The sequence below is a fragment of the Patiria miniata genome, unplaced genomic scaffold, assembly GCF_015706575.1.
Source record: "Patiria miniata isolate m_02_andy unplaced genomic scaffold, ASM1570657v1 HiC_scaffold_11, whole genome shotgun sequence".
Taxonomy (NCBI): domain Eukaryota; kingdom Metazoa; phylum Echinodermata; class Asteroidea; order Valvatida; family Asterinidae; genus Patiria; species Patiria miniata.
In genome coordinates this window covers 7,329,494-7,350,016 of record NW_024037049.1, presented here as the reverse complement: position 1 = coordinate 7,350,016, position 20,523 = coordinate 7,329,494, and the positions used below count along the sequence as shown (strand labels likewise).

Genomic DNA, 20,523 nt, shown 5'->3' with positions numbered 1-20,523 from the left:
TTTTCTGGGCTGAATATCACAATGTTATCATTGTTCACATGATTTAATAGTGTAACTGTACCAGTAAGCTACTTGGTGAATTTGAAGTTCATCAATGCTGATGTTTGGCAAGACTAATTGATGATATCTGGAGACAAGGTAAATGTGCGCAATTTTAGGGCATAATAGTAACCATTTTGGATCGTTACTATGTCCTCATAATTACTCAGTCACTTATATGCTTTGGAAAATGTTATTTAAGTAAAGATATGTAAGTAGAATCCCCAAAATACACTTTTCAAAAAATAAAAAAATAAAAATATACCCAAATATGGGAATAAATATATTACACGACAGGGATTAACGATTTATGCAAATTAGGCACCATTCCCAAAAGAATTTCAGGTGTCACCCTTCTAAATATCTTCTCTAGGTCTATAAGAATCTATCTGCCAAGTTTGGTGCTTTGGACCAGTCGGTCACGATCTTGACGAAAATTAGATCTAAGCCACCTGACTATGAGACGTTATAACCTCAATCCTATCTGTTGGAAAAATTCAAAATCAGCATTAACATTCCCTCCAGCAATTACAATGAAACTTGAAATTCAGAAAACAAGCTTCAAAGCGATCAGCTTGAATTGTTATGGTTCATCTAAAAATATGCCATTACAACCTTGACCTTCAAGGATCACCTGTTGTTGTGGCAGTATCATACTCTTCTCTATGAATGACTTGAAATCTTTACTTTCCGCTACCTAAAATGGCCAAAACGGTACCGACACCCACATCTGAACAATCAATGTACCTTTCGCTTTTTCCACCTCCATCTTCAACAATACTCTCTGAATTAACCTGGGTGGGGGTACTAACCAATTAACTTAATTTGCCCACATCTGACCGAAAAGCGTCTATTCCTTCCGTTTCCGGACACCACCATCTAGAGTTGAACCTTTTCCACTGGTTAATTCAAATTGGATGCAAATCTATCCACGCTATGTGGTCCCCATTCTTTACCAAATAATCAATACACCCATTTTTGATTGTATTTTACAATCATCGCTGTCCCTGGTTCTACTCAACAAATCAGCTTTGGTGTTGTTATTTCTTTGGATCCACTCTGGTTTGAGAATTATAGAATTCTTTTCACAAAATCTGTTCACATTCAAAGAGATGTTTTGTAAGCTGGACTTCTTACTTATTCAGCACCTGTTTAACATTTTTGTTATCGTTGAAACATCTAACTCTCTCATTCTTTAACAAAATCTCATTACTTTTGAGAACTCTGTGTACTGCCTCCATCTCTCTCCAAGTGGAGCTACTCTGGGACTGTATTTTGTCCCATGACCCTACTACCTCACTGCCCTCAACTAACTGGACCTCATCTAAGGAAATGTCCTTAGATGAGGTCCAGTTAGTTGACGCTTACCCTCTCCGACATCAATGTACATCCTGTACAATATTGTTATCCTACCTATGTCTTCTACCTCAAAATCTGAAAACTTTACAAGATCACTTATCTTAACTGCCTTGGCAGCATCCGCCCTTGCTTGTACATTCGTACTTCTAATGACCGGCTTGACCACAACCCTTGCCCTTGCCGACTGTGGTACCGTCGCTGACGAAACCGCCGAAGTACGCTGCTCCGATGGCCATGACGAATATCTGGTGGTTTTCCTGCTCTTCGCCTGTTCTGTCTTGAGCTTCTTAGAGGCCCTGGCTTCAGTCCTGTACATCTTCTCATTTTCTGAATCCGAAGCAAGTGGTTTGGTTTCATACTCCTTAACAATTCTCCATCTGATCCAGCTCTGATGCATCTGACATTCTGACTAGATTTTGTCTGTGATAGCTCAAATACCTTCGGATATGTCTTTTGATGCTTGCTGGATGTTAGCCCCGCCCTCCAGATGTAACTCTGATCTTCACAATTCTTGCGTTTGAAGGTGTAACCATCGTTGGCCAAGATACTGCCTTGAATCTTTGTGAGCTGGCTATCAGATATTTCTTTTTGACTACTGTTTATTTTGCTTCGACGTTATTAGGCCGTCAAAGCTTTTCCAAAAGGGCAGCTTGCGAACCGGCCACGGCCTGTCGGACTCGGTCTTCAATGAATTTAGTGCTGGCGTGCGCCTGTAGCTGTTGTTGCTCAATGATGATTGCGTATGTATGCCTCGTGTGGAGTGCTTGCTAGAACTGATTTCAATACTCTTTTCTTCTCTATTTAAACCTTCCAACGCTCTATTACGTAACCATTCACCTGCAATGCGTTGCTCGAATTCCTAAGACAATTATTTCCCGCTATACTTCGAAACGCTGGAAATGTAAATTCCATTCAATGGTAAACCATTAAGTAGTACCAATGGTTTAATCAATAGTATACCATTCAGTGGATCCAATGGTATTATAAATAATACACATGGTAAACTCAATGGTATTCCAATGGTAGCGTTCCAAAACACCATTGCAATGGTTATTAATGGTATCCAATGGTAAATCAATGGTATTAAATCTATGGTTAGTTCAATGGTAATTACCATCGATAAAAACCACTGTCTTAATCAATGGTGCACAATTGCATTGGCATGAACATACGTGAATAGGGATTTGAAAAAAATCCTCTTTAATGTGTTGTCATGTGACACACAATGACGTCAATGCTAGCTATTTGTTCAGATAATGCTTCATGGGGCAGAAACAATTGCACAATAGCATAATGTTTGGCCATTGAAGGGACCTTTGTGCGTTCACGTCCCTTGATTAGTCTGTAATATGTTAATTTACCTGCTTGAATGCTACGGTATACTCTGTCCAAAAGCTGCACTCCAATTGCATAGTTCTCAGTTTGGAGAAGTTCAAATACTACAGTACCAACCGAAAGAGTAGGCTTCCCTGGCGGGCCCCTTGGCTGGATGAGGACCTCCGCGAGTGCAATTGATGGGCAGGCTACAAGAACACCCATATACATATCTAAACAAAAAAAACAAGAGAGGGAGCTCTTCAAAACAGGCAACTTTGTCCTGGTGAAATTTACTATGTCCACAGATTTAAGATTTGCAAAAATTGTTTGTTCAAAATTTCTCTTCAACATTTATGTACTGTCCTAATTGCTTTCCATCTCTGTTACATGCACATTTATACATGAGCGTCTTGCTTGGCGGATACCGGCACCTTACAAATTTTCACTATTATTATAATAGGTTTCCCGGTTATTTTAACACTTGTACCACACAAATTCCTTATATCGATACTTTAATTTCGTCCTTCAACATCGCCAAGCTCAATTCTCAATTTGAATTTCAGAAAGCCACCACTAGATTTCATTTTAGGTTCAGTATAATTCAAATTTTTAGCATACTGATTAGTCCTAAATTTGTGAAATTCGTCTCGTGTAGCACTCGGCGATGAATTGATAAAGTAATTCATTTTTTGTCATTAATTTTAATGTTGTTGACATTACATTTCACCTTTGGTGACTTTCAAACGTTACGAACAAAAAAATACGCCCAATCTTTGGCGAAATCTCTTTTTTTTCCCCGCCTGCCTTGATTGCCTTTTCATAGCCTTTTCACTGAGACAATTGGCACAACTTGTACCACAATTGGAAAGTGGCGCAATTCTCCAAATAGAACCTTTTCACAAAATTGGTCACTGTCGCTGATTATTTTTATTTTTTTACCATTCCTGTTACACTGAGGATGATTGAAGCAGACTTTCTCAGATTGCCATCAATTAAAAGGAAAAGTGCATATATGTCATCGAAGACAGCTTAAGAAAGGCTTCGTAAGAGTTATCACCATCAAAGGATGTCCAAGAAAAACTTCCAATTATATGATGTCTGATAACTTGGTGAAGTTTTGTACAAAATACCACTGTAATATAAGTTTTCCCGGCTATTTTAATACTTGTATCACACGAATTCCCCCGAACACCGCCAAGCTCAATTCTCAATTTGAATTCCAAAACTCCACCACTAGATTCAAGGTTCAGTATAATTCAAACTGTTAGCATTTTGATTCGTCCAAAATCTTTGAAATTCGTCTCGTGAAGCAATTGGCGTTGAATTGAAAAAGCAAATTCGTTTTTTTGTCATTCGTTTTAATGTTCTTGTTACATTTCGTCTCTGGTGAATTTTAATTCACCAGAGACGAAATGTTTACGTTTAAAAATGTGCCCAATCTTTGGACTTGTTTAATTAAATTTTTATTTTTTAATAGCGGGGTTGATAATTGGGATGAAAATTAAAATTTTGGAATATGATTGCGCCCACTTCAGAGGTGATGCATTAGGTCATTTGGGGGATATTTTGTATAGGAAGTGGGTATCTAGCATGAAAAAAAAACCCACCCCACCCAAAAAACTCAATCTGCACTGCACGCACAGTGGACAGTGAGTATTATTGCGCAATGAATGCCCTTTTTCCCCTTTTAATTGCTTTGACATTGAACACACCACTGAAGTCAGTAAGACTTTCAAAGATGAGCACATAACATGACAATTCAATGTATTAAGAACATTATTAATGCACTAATGTCACTTACAATTCAATGTATTAAGAACATTATTAATGCAGTAATGTCACTTAATATCACAAACAGTCTTGGCATAGATATACATGTAAATGTTGTATAAAACTGATATAGACCTAGGGGTCTTTCCACATACAAACGGTAACAAAATGTGACATTTTGAGGGAACTAAAGACAGAAGTCGATACATGAAGTACTCTCATGTTTTTTCCTCTTTCTACATCCCATGTCCTAGTAAGAACATTGTCCACCAACAAGTTTGATAAATTTCTCAGAATTCCTTGATACCGAATCTCTCCTCCATAAAGTAGAAGCCTGCTGCAAGTCCGTTGGTCTCTCTTAATGCAAAGAAGACTAAGTACATGGTCATCAACCCATTTACCTCTGACGACGTCACTGCACTAGGTGGTAGTAAGCTTGATAAAGTTGATGACTTCAAGTATCTGGGCTCCTACACCAACACAGCTCAATTACATGAGTGTAGCTCAAGCTTGGTCTGCTCTGTTCTCACTGACCAAAGTATGGAGACCCTCGATCCCCAAACTTAAGATCTTCAAGACCTCAGTAGAATCCATCCTCCTCTACGGTTGCGAGTCCTGGAACCTGACCAGAAAGATCTCTGCATCCATTGAATGCCACCTATACACGGATGTTGCGGGCTGTTCAGAACGTTTCTTGACAACAACAACTCCCTAACTCTCTTCTGTATGGTGCCCTTCCCCCTATCTCCACCACCATCAGACAGCGTCGCCTTCAGCTAGCCGGTCACGTTAATCGACATAATGAGCCAGCTAGTCAAGTTCTCCTCTGGAATCCCGAAGCCCCTCGACGAAAAGGTCGTCCAAACATGACCCAAAAAACATCCATCGAGCTGGAAACTGGTCTGAGTGGCCCATCTCTTCCAACACTATTCTTGACAGGGACAGTTGGGCCCAACTCATCATGAAAATGAATAAATGAAGAAGAAGATGCCCCTTGAAAATGTAAATTGATGCAGACTAGGATCTGTGGTATACATATCTGAACAGTATTACAATTTATAGGGCCTACATCAAAAGTTGTTCATAATCTGCCTAAAATCACATTGTGTACAATCAATCTAATGTTGATGTACAAACAGAGCAATTTTGAGAGTTGATGAGGGAATGTTATCAGTAAAATACATAAATGAATTTTTTAGAGTTACTATAGTGTCATGTACATAGCATGTTCAATAGGCCTGTGCTGAGCACAATCAAACTTTTCTAAAAGACAAATTAAGATTGAGTGGTAATCTTTTAATTATACTGATACTTAAAGAATGATTAATTGATTTAAATGTATAGCCTGGCCATTTGTTTTGTTTGATCAAATGATTTAGGTTGAATTAAACCTGCTCTGATTAAGATTTGATTTTTTTCCCAACCAAATGAACCAAATTGTAATGCGAGTAACTGTAATGCGAGTAACCAAAACCCTTCTTTTCTGGTACGATTTTTTACCATCAGGATGAAGCCTCGAATATAGGGTATATTTATGCAGCATAAGAGATAGATAGTCCGACTCCTGCTAAAACCACAGCAATCGGAACACGAAAGGGTGCAAAAAAGTGTAATGCAAGTAACCGTGGAATCGCCCTGCATGAGAAAGATGAGTGCCAAAAGTTGCCTCAAGAAAAAATGTGCTCAAAGGTCCAAGGAATTTTGCATTGTACGAAAAGCAGAGGAAGAAGAAAAGAAAATCAGAACAAAGAGAAAGGCTTTTCCACAGCCCCTAAAAAAGGTTTCCGGAACTAAAAGTAACCACGTTGCTGTTGCAACCCCCCAGACAGAGTCCAGTTACCATCCAGAAACCACTAACTTCACCACTGTGACCTTGACCTGATGAATCAAAAACGAATCCTGCTCAAGTTAAAAATCCAAATCTCTTTGCTAACTCAACTTATCATCTGAAAACCAGTCACCTTTGACTCGCCATTGTGACCTTGACATTTGATATTTTGACCCCCAAACGAATCCCAACTTGCCTGTACCCAAGGGCAACCCCCTACCGAAGTTAGACACCAAAATCTCACTTCTAACTTGCATTTTATACCTTAAACCAATCTCTACTTGCCTACTGCAAAGGACAACCCCTACCCAAGTTACAAACCCAAACAACATATTAACTCAAATTATCATCCAAAACTAAGCTGTCCGGACTTCCCAGCCAGATGGAATTCCGGAGTACCTCCATTGTTGTCCAATTGTCCCTATTTCTAAAGATTTCGATGTGGGGTACCCTTTTTTTCTAAAGATTTTATTTGTGGAGTACCCCACGAGTGGTCCAGGGTAAGGGCGGACGCCTGGACGAACATCCGCCCTGACGGTCGACAGAGGGATGCCCGGAAACCCTGACCAACGGTCGTAGGCAATGACAATACCTCTCCAGCCTTTTGGCTAAGGGGTTAAAACTACTTCAGGTTACTTACACATGTAGGTCCAACGATATTTACATTTGTTCATGATTTAGGAAGATTCCCTTCCCGATACAACCCAAAATAAAATCTAAAAATATTTTGATTTCAATAAATTATGATAAACTTTAACAGATTTGTTGGTCAAGATTCTTATTGCTCTTAGGCTTAGTGGAACATCTAGTAAACTTGGCAATTTACAGACCTCACCTTTCTCAAATTCTGCGTTGATTGCATAATCCATCATGGCTTGCACTTTCCCCTGCTTGCACATACATACAGCAGCCTGGATGTGAGCTTCAACCAAAGTATATACAGCTTCGGCCAGAGGAAGACCTTTACTAATAATTCCTGCACCTTTTCCTTGTGTGTAGTTGTAGAGAAGATGACCAAGAGGCTCCGAACATGTCAACCTGTGACACAGAAGTAAGTAAAACAACCAATCATGTACATGTATTGCATTGCTCACTTCTGTTCCAACAATGACAATCATTAGAATTAATTTGTAATGCAAGGACAAAACAATTGTATAAAATAAAATGATGTTTTTTTTCCATTGTATTATAGATTGTGCGAAACAAAAGTTAAGAAATGGAATGCATGAACGAATTAGAAGTTTGAAAACGGAAGTAACATTCCTTGACAACGGAAGTAATATTCCTTTTATTTTCTAATGGAAAAGAGATATACAATACACAGACACGACAGTCGACCGCTGTTAATACGACCTCTTGTACACTATAAAAAAATTCATTTTATCTTATACCTTGTATAATGCATTGCAATGATTTTTTTCCCACTCATGTACAGAGTACAAGTTATATGTTCCAAATTATTCAATGTCTGTAAATGTATAATGAATTGCAATGTGTAATAAATGAAATAAATATGAAAGTAGAGTTGTAAAACTTGTAATAAAGAAACAAACAAAACAACACCCGACTGGACGTAAAGGGCAACCGAGAAAAAACCATGCTTGCACGTCCATTGTACTGGTACCCGCTTCTGCACATAAGTACACTGTATTTGGGAACCATTCTTCTGGAAATAATAAGTCTTATACAGAATTAGATTTTCTAACATGTTCACTTTGAGTCGCTGTGATCGACATCTTTTTTTCGCATTTTGTTGTCTTTATCATCACTTTCCCAGAAAATTTAAAACCCTGCCCTCTATCTTTGGCATACATACCGGTATGTTGAAATTTAGCAATTGTTGAAATTTGTATAGAATTTTTTTTTCCAGCATTATTATTGCGCTCTTCTTGTTCTTCGTTTAAATTTTTTTTTTTTTTTTTTACAATTGTTTTTCACTGCTTTGTAGATGTCATTCGTGGTTAAAAAGGTGCACAAGCACTCCTCTAACTTGGACTTGCATTTACAAAATAATCCAAGTCAGAGGAAGCGGGATCATATATCTTTCTTTTTTTCAATTGTTTAATTGCATTCAAATATTGGGTAGCATTTCTAATCAAACAAAAGCCAGGTGTAATTATCCATTGTTTGTTTGTAACAAAAACCCCATGCAGCTTGGACCCACCGTAATAAAAGTCCCTCTGGCGGCACGCCACACACAGCAAGTGCATATCTTAAAACTGCAGCGCAGGATTAATGAACGGAATAGCATTGGTGCAATTATTGTTGGCAACCTTCCTTCTGAATTCACTGGGATCGAGTAAAAGGTGTTTTCAAATTGTCTTAGTTGTAAACATGTTGATTAATGCTTTTCTATGTAACCGGGCTGATGTTTTTTCATAGCAACTGTTTTCTCGTCCCAAACATGCTTGTAATAATCATCTCAACTGTATATCATTTAACCTTAACTGGCTAAAACACTGTCAAGTGGGGTTCACTAAAATGCATGAAAATGACATCGCACATGAACTACACATGCACTGAGTTAATTACACAACATCCTTACTTGAAATTTTTTGTTACTGGAGACAGCAACCTGTGGGGGTTGTCAAGGCTCATTCCAAAAAAGAAAGTTGCATTTCCTGTCGTTAACAGAATCTTAAAAAGTTCAAAATTGTATATGAATGTTTGACAAGTAAATACACTTACTTGATCAGCATAGTAAAGCGGCCAAATGTGGAAAAGTGTTCTAGATAATAATTTCACAGCATTTTTTGGAAATAGCTGGCATCCATGCTAAATCAATTCTTTGAACCATAATAAACAAGATGTGGGTGGATGCCACCGTTAATTTTTACCCTAAATATACTTCATTTGCATGAATCTTTAATACCTGCCGTGTAATATATTTTTGCCCTTATTTGGGTATACTTTTATTTTTTGAACTTATTTAAGTCAAGTTTACAGACAGCCAGCTCGTTTTTCCCCGCTTTTGTTTGCTGAACTACATATCACAATGTTATCATTGTTCACATGATTTTCCATATTCCATTCTAATAAGAAAAATTTGTGCCAGTTAGCAACTTGCTGAATTTGAAGCTCATCAATACTGAGGTTTGGAGACAAGGTAAATGCACGCAATTGTGGGTAAAATAGTAGCCATTTTGGATCGTTACTATGTCTTCATGATTATTCAATGACTTATATGCTTAAGAAAATGTCATTTAAGTAAGGGTGTGTAATTAGAATCACCAAAATAAACTTTTCAAAAAAATATAAAAGAAAGAATATGCCCAAATATGGGAATAAATACAGTACACTGCAGGGATTAACAATTTATGCAAATTAGGTATATTTAGGGTAAAACTTAAGGGTGGCATCCACCAACGTTTTCTTCTCCATCCTTTGACTGATTGATCTGACATGGTTGCCCGCTTTTTCCACAAAATGCTGTCCAAAGTGTAATACTCCACTTTGGCTGTTCCACTAGCAGGTACTTGTTGAGTTAAAGCTGAACACATTTTTTTTCTCTTGACTGTGGTGTGTTAAAGGGACACTAGGTCCTGGAATAGCCCAGTTGGGCTACAAAACGCGCTTTGAACGAGATGATGATGATCGGAAATAACATTTAAAAGTAGGATATAAACATCCACACAACTATCCTTTCAAAACTGGGCGTTTTTGTGTTATTCCTGTATTATGCGTGCGAGAACGAATTTCGGGTCCACTTTTGCGACCCCATAAATTCGAGCTGTTTGGATGCTAGTTGTTATTTCATTCGTACGCGTTAAGTGTTCGCCTTTGCAGACGTTGAAGAAACCACAATTGTTTGCATTGGTGATTGGTCACCGCGCGCTGTTCCCGAGACACACAACATGTTATAGCGTACACTGAGAACGACACGAAAAACGTATTCGTACTCCATCATGTCCAATGTAAACAAGCGGGTTTTTTGGGTCTTTTCTCGGGAACGGTAAGACATTAGGTTGGTTTCCTTTCAACCAGATGTTTGAAATAGTCTAAGTAAACAATCCAAAACATAAAATTTTCGGAGATTTGAGGACCTAGTGCCCCTTTAAAACCCATACTAAGTGGCATTAATCGCTAATGGTATCGTGCCTATGTGCTCTGTGCACAAGAACCCCCTCAACGGTAAAGAAGGGAGAGTTAGGGGAGACCACTTTGAATTACATTCAAATGCATTCCGATAAAGCCTGATGCTCAAGCAAATATGCTATTGCATTGTGCACATTCACAAAACAACTCAGTTCTAAAAAACACACATCTCGCCTACTTTACATCTTGACCTCGGATGACCTTTGATCATGGTATGTGACCTTTGACATCTACAATGTGAAAACTGTTGCATCTACATGTATGATTCAAGTTTTGTTATAATTGAACTTAAACTTTTGAAATGATACGATTCCCCAAAACTGTAACAAAATACCACATACGTATTTACTACATATGTACAGACATAGTGATTGCATAGTCTCTTTCCTGAACAAAGTCCAGGCGGGCCGAAAACTAGTCGTACGTGCCTCGCGCTATAGGGTGGTTAATAGACCCTCTCTTGATCGTGCATGGAGGCTCCCTCTTGTGGTCATGTATGGGCTCCATGATGGAGCCCATACATGACCACAAGAGGGTCCAATTTCCCCTTGCTGAAAGGCCACAGATAATAGCTTCATGATACCATGGGTTTAAGTAAGTAGGAAACCAAGTAAATTTTGTTCACACAATTCTTGGTATAATAAAACAAATAATCAAACCTTTCTTGCAAGAGCCAATGCATCACAAGATCAAGCCTATCTTCGGAAAGGGCACTCTTAACACACTCCAGTGATGTTTCTGCATCAGGCGGTGAACCAACAGCCGGTACTGATGAAATCAAAGCCTCACAATATACCAGAAGAGGTGGTAATTTGCCAGTCCTAGCATGAATTGCTTCAAATAAAAGAAAGGCAAACATAATAATAAATAACGTATCACTCATGTACCCCAATTTAAGGGTAAAGAAACATTTTGGGACAATTCCAGTTACGTGCATTACATTCTGTGAGTGCTGTAATCTTCATAGTTGCTGGACTGTCAATTTTCTTTTAATTTTTTTAAAACATGCCAATATTCAAGGCTTTTCCCTGATGACATTCAAAAGTTGAATGTTCCATCATTTAAGCATGGCACTTTTTGAAAGTACAGTTACTCGCGTAACACAAAATGGACATGCCAAAAAACAGAACATGCCAAAATCTGATTTCTGAAATAAAATTGCAACAACTAAACTAGACTTATGTTTGTAAACAAACACATGGCTGTTTTGGCATTTTGTTAATGTATGTTCAAGTCAAGTTATAAACTGACGTAGGCCTTCCTTAGAAAAATTAACCTCTAATATGACGTCCATGACGTCTACATGACGTCACTTCAATTTTCATCTATAACACTTTACGGTTTAGATACATAACCAACTTTCAACCCAATCGGACCTGACGTTCTGTAGATATAGGCATTCAAATATGCACTTTTTGATATGATGTCACATGTCATGTGATGACATCTCACTGCCTGCATCTCACTTGTTTCTAGTGCCGATAATCTCTTCTGAATATCATTGAACACAGTCAAAAGTTATGTATTTTCACAAGAATCATGTTCTGCAACAGACATTTTGTGACAATTTGTCATTTTTCTTTACGGCGTTGAAAGCCGGATCATCTGACCTGAATAATTAACAGAGCATAGGTCATGAAATCCAAGCCTGTTCCATTGTAATTACTGACATTTGTGATGATGTCATATGACCAATGATGATGTAGCCATGACATCACTCTTCGGAACACAACTTTGCAGTGAGGACAATGCATATGCTTAATTTGAATGATATATGACAAATTTGAATGCCAAAAGTTGTGGGTACAAAAACTGTGTACAAAGTCTATGGGATTTTGCATGGACTAAAGAAAAAAACTATAAAAAAAAAACTAGAGGTTGTAGGAACAACCACACGGTGTTGGGCCATGGATTACCGCAAACTTTGCCACACACATCAACTCAAAATATACATGTTTAAATCCATGTTTGACTTTTCAACATGCCGCCAGAGGGCACTCTAACATTTGATGACGTCACCTGTAAAATTGTTTTACAGTACTGCCTAGGCAGACACTCGAATCGTTGAAAGCAAGTTCGCATCTTCTGCCAATTTAAATTAATAAGGCACTTCCGGTTTTGACCGGAAGGAAGGGTCACGTGATTTTGCACTTAAAACCAAAAATGAAGACCCTGCAATATTTTATCGATTGCCATATAAAACAAAATCAAATCTGTAGCAGTTGATTTCATATTGATTTTCAAAGATTAAATATGGAAATATTTATTTGCTTGTAATATGACACTTGATGACGTCATTGTGACATCATCGCCAGAAACCTCCAGAGCTATATTTACTCTGCTATATATAGCCACATCTTGATTATATCTCTCACGGTTGATTTTTTTAGCAATTGTTTAAGGTTTAAAGGTCTTTTCTTTATAACTTCCGGTCTGATGACGTCATCCATCAAATTTCGTCACATACATCAAGTGATAATGCGTTTTCGACATTTTTTTAACTGCCGCTAGAGGGCGCTCTAACATTTGATGACATCACCTGTAATATGTTTGTACAGTACTGCCTAGGCAGACACTCACATCGTTGAAAGCAAGTTCGCATCTTCTACCAATTTCAAATAATAAGGCACTTCCGGTTTCGACCGGAAGGAAGGGTCACGTGATTTTACGCGCACAGGATAAAATGAAGATCATGTATTACCATGTCGATTCCTGCAAATTTCAGGTTCCGGTCTCTCACGGTTGATTTTATATGGAATTGCAAAGATTAAATTTATTAAACTTTCGAATGACGTCACGTGACCCATGATGACGTCAAGATGATGTAATTACAAAAAAGACCATCTGCGGTGGATCGGGCATTTCATGTATTGACAAATGAAGTTCATATATGTTTCCATTTCTCCAAACAGTACCGGAAACGAATTCCTGAGAATATGCTAAGAAGAATACAAATAGTAAAATCTTACAAAAACAATAGGTATTGGGCTCAAGGCCCAACACCTAAAAATCAGAACAAAAACAACTTTAGGCTTTTTTGCAAATTTGCAAAAAAGCAACAATATCAGAACAAAAACAAAAGCTTTTTCGAAAATTTGCAAAAACCCCCAAAAATAAGCACTGAAAAGAAAACAAAAACTGTTTCAGCAAGTTTCTGAAACAGCCAATAACATGTAGTATTTTAAAAGTTGTCTTCCATACTAAATTATACAAGTGGACACTGCACAGCACAGCATCGAGCATGCAATGTATGATTATTCCTTTCCCTATTCATAAGATGGAATTTTCGTGTCTGGTTGATATAAATCAAATTAGGTTTTGCCCTTACACCGACGTATAAACACTATATACTCATTGTGTTACCTCCCGAGTAAAAATTGGAAAAAAAATCACTCGGGTGGGACTCGAACCCACGACCTCCTGCTTTCTAGTGTAGACATCTTACCACTCAACCACCGAGCTAACGGGATCGGTTGGCTGGTTCAAATCTGATGTACAAAGCAACGGGTACCGCATTCACTATTCATAAGATGGGATTTTTTTACGTCAAGGTGATATAAATCAAATTAGGTATTGCCCTTACACCAACGTATCAACACTGTATACTCAGTGTATTACCTCCCGAGTGAAAGTTGGAAAAAATCACTCGGGTTGGACTCGAACCCATGACCTCCTGCTTTTTAGCGCAGATGTCTTACCACTCGGCCACCGAGCTAACGGGATCGGTTGGCTGGTTTGAATCTAATGTACATAGCAGTGAGTACTGCATTCACTATTCATAAGATGGAATTCTTGCATCGGGGTGATATAAATCAAATTAGGCTTTGCCTCACACTGATGTATAAACACTGTATACTCAGTGTGTTACCTCCCGAGTGAAAGTTGGAAAAATAAAATTTCTGTAACACACAGTGTTTAAAAAATAGACGTTGCCAACTATTTTGTTCAACAATTTGTTGTTCAACAATTTGACTTCAAGTTTTATGAAATACCCCTCAGACTTTAATATAGAATGTCCCTCTACAACTCCTCACCTTAGAAGACTGGCGTGCACGTCGCACCTACTGTGCGATGTCGCGCAAAACGCAGCTGGGCTGATGTAGTGTGAATTTTGGACTATATGAAATACTATTTTACTGGTAGTATTGCGCATGCCTACGTGAGGAATGTTCAACCAATGAAACATTAAAAGGCACCCAATTTCATGGGATTCCAAATCTCATGTGACACTGGGTGAGTGTATAGGACCAGCCAGCCATCTCTTTATCATCCATTTAAGACCGGCCACGTGACAATGGAAAATTTGTAGACACTTCTGGCCCATCACTATATCAAATTACCAACTGTACAGGAACAGAAATTCAAAACGCACAATAGCAGAGATAGCTGGAAAAAGATTAAGGTGGCTTAGTAAAGTCTTCATGATGATCTAAAATAGTACTTAAAAAAAAACAGCACTTCATTACAACTTAAGGCGCAGACAAAAGACTATTTTTAGAAGAACAGTGCAAGCGGAACTTCAGAAGATGAAACTCACCCGGGCAGAAACAGAAAAGAAGGCTAAGGATATTCCACACTAATGGGCCCAAAAGGTGACATTTGAGAAGACCTTTAAGTTTTCATGATAAAACTACGATCATGGTCTCTCAATTTTTGCTGTAAATATTGCAAGCTTCGAACAAATGTCCTCACCTGCAAATGGTTTAACTGGTTTTGTATTTTAGAAAATATAGTGGATATTGTTTTTAAAAGTGTTACGTATGTAACGAAGGACAGACATTTTAGATAAAGTCACAAAGTAAGCATAAGTTTAATGATCCCCTAATGTTGACTTATTTTTAAGGAGATGTACCCTGGAGGTATGCTTATCAGTCAAAACCTAGAAAACTCAGAGTCAGTGTGAAGAATTATTTGATATTTTATAATCAGGATTTATACATACGAACAGACAGGACATTTGTCACAAAATGTCTGTCCCTGTTCGTACGTAACCCTAATCACATCATAAATTTGAAGCTAGAGTGAAAACTGTTATATTGTTGCTTGATAACAATGTAAAATGGCTTAATAATGTCACTGGAAGTGCCTATTAGAAACTGAATTTGTCCTAAGCACCTTTTTCCTAGCAGTGTGTCTGTCCACATTACATACGTATCACACAGAAAAGATGCCTGTTATTTTCAAACAAAACAAGGTATCATCTATTGTCTTGTCTTTTCCTAGTCACTTTCAACTTAACAAGGTATAGGAAAAAAACCTGAAGAAAATACTAGCTCATCTTTTACCCTTTATACGCAACACCCATAAACTTATCTAATTGGCCCATTAGTGTGGAAATGCCCATTACTGAACTGAGAAGAAATTTGGTTGCAGCTTTATCTCCAACACACAACTTGGCACAAAGTTATTTTACATAGAAAAGTGGGCATGAACAAGTGACGTAATGATGATGTCATAAGTGTTATGGATCATGCAAAAAAGCAGTGTTGTAGTCGAGGCCACAACCTCCGAGGCCGAGGCCAAGGCCGAGGCCACAACCTCCGAGGCCAAGGCCGAGGCCGAGGCCACAACCGCGAGGCCAAGGCCAAGGCCGAGGCCACCACCTCCGAGGCCAAGGCCAAGGCCGAGGCCAGCTATCAAAACACGTAATAAAATATAAATCACTAAAACAAGGCTAAGATTATGTTGGAGTTTTAACATCTTTTAGTTGAATTCACTGAGTTTTGGAGTGCCTGGCTTACAAATTTACAGTTTGCAATGGGTTTCCTCTTGTAGAGAGTCCGGCGAATTTTATTTTTTAAAGAAAGAAATCTCAAGTTTTGTATCACTGAAAGCAAATTACACAACAAAATCAATGGCGTTTGAATCAGGCTCATAGGTGTTTGCCCTTTGGAGATACAACAATTTAAATGGCCAAATTTTGAGTTTCTATTCTGTAAGATTTACATCATTTACTTTTAGCATGTTTTATAAATCTTATTTTCAAAACCTATCAAAATGCTTAATATCATAGGAATCCCCATTAAATAAACAACAACTTGATTTTTGAATCAGGTTTTTACCACTCATAACCAAAAAGTTACGACCATGACCCCCGACCTTCGCACTGTCCTGGCGCGCGCCGAGCAAACACCGCGATGCGACCAGACAATGCCAGACGGCCCGCCGTTACGCACGGGCAAAGCATAGTTCCAATCCCGCTCCACACAACGGGATAAGTGTCCACGCATTATCACTGTTAATACCGCGGTACCAGACAAAGTCTGGCAATGGCCAATCCTGCTCCAAACAACACGGCAACACGGACCATGCGTGCATGATATCACTCAGTTCATCAAAATGACCATGAATTCTCGGATCATCCGATTTGAATCCAATGGCTTCGAAGAATGTTAAGATCATGGCAAGAGGTAGGGAGTCCACAGGTTTTGGCCGTATATCTGTAACCACGCAAAATTAGTCAATATCAAACCGTGCTTATACATGTAATAAGTATCAACATGGCTCTAAAATACAAAAAGTATCCTGGTACCACGAGGAATACTGACTCGTATTATTAAAACATTCATTCAGAACTTTGCATTCATTTGGATGGAAAAACGAATTCTGAAATCGCGCTTTCCATATCGACCTTTCCATATCGACCATTTGCGCCAAACATTACCGTGCGAGCTGGAACTTTCATTTAAATCACCGTGTAAAAATAAAATCCACTTGATAAATCGTAATTGTTTTTATCATATCTTTATGAAAACAAATGCTACGGACTAGTACACTCGATCGTACCCAGAAAGTTCAGACTTTTACTGAAACAGTGGCCTATAAAAAGAAATGATCAAGCTTGCCGCACCTTGCCGCAATTCATTTTTAAAGGTCGGGGTACAGAGGCGAAACGAGAAAATTTTGTACAACACTGCAACCAGACTAGTCTACTACCAAATGTTATTGTACGCAAATGGGATTGGTGCCAGGCTTATGTAGTCTGGCACGCGGTAACAGTTATAACGCTTGCAAGCACGTGGAAAGCTGAAGCGCAGGCTAGGCGAAGATGCTACGTACGTGGGTACGTTCAATGCAACCATTTCCAGTTCATTTGTGCGTACATTGTATATGCGTTCGTTTCACGGAACCCACTGCGGCAGAATCTCGAGGGTTTGATTCGGTAAAAAATTAAAATTAATTAGAATAGAAAACACATCAAAATGGGCGGCCTCGAGCCAGCCTCGACCGATTCGCCGAGGCCGGAAGGCTCCGAGGCCGAGGCCAAGGCCGAGGCCTTGCACCTCCGAGGCCAAGGCCGAGGCCAAGGCCGAGGCCAAGGCCGAGGCCGAGGCCATGAAAATCGGCCTCGAGGCCGGCCTCGAGGCCGAGCTCGAGACCTCCAACACTGCAAAAAAGACAAGGCCCATCGCCATGAAACTTTGGAAAGACATTACAACACTCAAAGTGATGTCTTGATGGACCTGATCAGTCTATTTGTTTGAATCAAATTTTTAATGAGAAATATACTTTTTTTAACTGCAAATAGCGCAAATATTGTCTGTGAACACGGAAATTGACTGGAGTGGGGTTTGAACCTGCGACCTTCCTTTGTGGCTCATTTGAAAACCCTGTAATAAAAGCTGTAGGCCTATCCTCTTTGAGTGATCCCTGTTTGCTATTTCTCGGTTTTGCAGCATTGCTTATGTTGCTAGCATAATGACTTTGGTGTTATCCCTGGCTAAATGGAACATATGGATTTTTTTCTCCTTGATATAAACCTCTGTGGGAAGTGTCATTCGTTTATGAAATGTGGGCACAATTTTTTCCAAGGTAAGCATAATAATTACCCCCTTTCTTAAATGGCTGCCACGCCCCCAAAAAGGTGCTTTTGTGGGGCTCCACATCTGGAAAACACTTATAATCTATATAGTTATGTCTTTGTGAAGTTTTGTGACAAGTGTGAACAATGTTTTCACTGCGGCACGATAAGTGTCCCCTCCCCCTTTTTTTAAATGGCTGCCGAGCCCCTAAAAGGGTGAATTTGCAATAGCTCCACATCTAAAACATTATCATTAATATAAACACATGTGCCAAGTTTCACGCTTTTATGAAAAAGTGCACAATTTTGTCACATATCCACTGGAGTATTATGGCTTCTGACTAGCAACCCTTGAAAAAGGACATCGACAGACTGTGCCCCCCCCCCCCCCCCCTTAGGTGGTAGAACACTGGTATGGCAATTTAAATCAGTATGCCGATCTGCAGCATGGGCATTGTGAAATTCAGTCTCTGGTAAAAAGGAATGACCATTGTTCAGTGTGTAGCTTACATTTGTAAACCAAAATGTCTATTGTAAACACTTTGTCCTACCTCTGAAACGAGAAAGAGTCTCACAGTTCCTCAGTATTCCTTTTGGACTGCTTGCTGCATGCATCGCAGCATCTTTGTATTTTCCTTCTTCAAATAATTCATTAAAGTGTTCAATATATTCAAGCAGCATCTCAGCTTCTCGTTCTTTACTTGGGTCATCATCATCAAATATAGAAGATATGACATCCCCACCTGCATAAAAGGTGACAAAAGAAGAATACATTTTTGGTTGTCACTATTATGGTCAAGTCGATTATGACAAAATGCAAATATTATACAGTACATAATATGTGTACAGATTAAAGGTGGATTCCTGATGTGGTTCTTAAAAATTAATAGGCCTATTACATGCTTGGCAATTTCTACTTACAGAAAAACATGGGAACAACATGAGTTACGTTGGTCTTTTATCAATTCCATTCTCACCAGACACAGATTGCCACTTGTAAATTACAGGATTTCTAGTTCACCTCATGGCTGGAAAATATTTTGGCGGTTTTCATGTCGTGAGACACTCTTCACTGTTCCATTATCAAGTCAAGCAAGCTCCATGGTGCTGTTGGAAATAGATCTTTACGGGTAAATGGCTAGCTCCCTTTACAGTATACCGCATAGAAGAAGTACTGCACTATGAAACAGACAAGTGCATTAAGACAAGTGCTGTTAAATTCTTGTCCATAACAAGAACTGGAATTCCTTCAGCAATCAAGGTGGCGAACTGTGTCTGTTATTTTCTTTATCATGATTATTATAAATGGCTTAATCTTAATATTTTGCATACAGTAATTTCATGCACAGGCTTCAAAAGAACACATTTCTTTTCGGGAAAACAATTGAAAACATACAAATAGCTCCGAAGTGTCCAATACACAGTGTTGTTGACTTGAGTCGCTGACTCGGAGTAGAGTTGGACTTAAGTCTTTTTTTTTTTGGACTTGAGACTTGAGTTGACTTTGGGAAAAATTACTTGAGACTTGACTTGACTTGAAAAAAATATGACTTGGGACTTGACTTGACTCGAATAAATTTGACTTGCTGACATTAACATGTTCTTAAAGTTACCCAAACAATAAAAAAACACAAACCTCTGGGCGTTTGTGCGCAATAGCATAATTGGTTGAAAAGAATCATTGATATACATAGCGAATTAGCAACCAGCATGGGATAGCTGGGAATCCTGAGCCTGCCACATGTCATGTACGTGACTAGCACCATGCGTGTGTTATGGTGCAGTTTGTGCCATGTGTAGTCTGAGCGGTCATTCCACAGAGACCATAGGCTACAGGTACACATCGAGTGGTTTACCTTTAGCGTGCTAAATGCAACTTGGGTTTAAACAACTGGAAAACGGTTGCTACCCCCAATCCATCATAAAACAAAAAGAATATACATCATGCATAAAATGAAAACGTTCGGAAGGACATTTTGTCAGACGTCCTTCAAACATTCAACATGATGGAACAAATTTGAAAATATTATATCAAAATGCATTTTTTAGACTCTTTAAATACAAATAAGGTGTTTGAGAAAAGATGTTTGAAAAAGTATTATATTTTTATTAATCTCCTTACATGATGCATGCTTTGATAAACCCCGTTCCCATCTCTACTATGACTCCGTCATCAAACACATAAACTGGTTCCTGTACATATAGTATGTGCATCTAATATTTAAAAAACAAATTACTTGAGACTTGACTTGACTTGGAAAAAAACTGACTTGAGACTTGACGTGACTAGCTAAAATTTGACTAGGGAATTGAT

The 20,523-nt window shown here is 38.6% G+C and overlaps 1 protein-coding gene across 2 annotated transcripts in view; it reads right to left on the bottom strand.

Moving 5' to 3' along the window:
* Positions 1-465: 465 nt before the first annotated feature.
* Positions 466-20,523, bottom strand: part of LOC119743429 (clathrin heavy chain linker domain-containing protein 1-like) — a 59,690-nt gene continuing 39,632 nt past the window's right edge. Inside the window, exons 5-10 of one of the 2 annotated variants that reach the window (XM_038219838.1) lie at positions 18,761-18,952; positions 11,068-11,242; positions 7,149-7,351; positions 2,760-2,945; positions 1,495-1,725; positions 491-519 (exon numbers count right to left, since the gene is read on the bottom strand). In XM_038219838.1, the coding sequence (XP_038075766.1) occupies positions 506-519; positions 1,495-1,725; positions 2,760-2,945; positions 7,149-7,351; positions 11,068-11,242; positions 18,761-18,952 (1,001 nt within the window). In that variant the 3' untranslated portion in view covers positions 491-505. Of the gene's footprint in view, positions 1,726-2,759; positions 2,946-7,148; positions 7,352-11,067; positions 11,243-18,760; positions 18,953-20,523 lie in introns of both variants that reach the window. The other variant, XM_038219832.1, reaches the window with a different exon arrangement.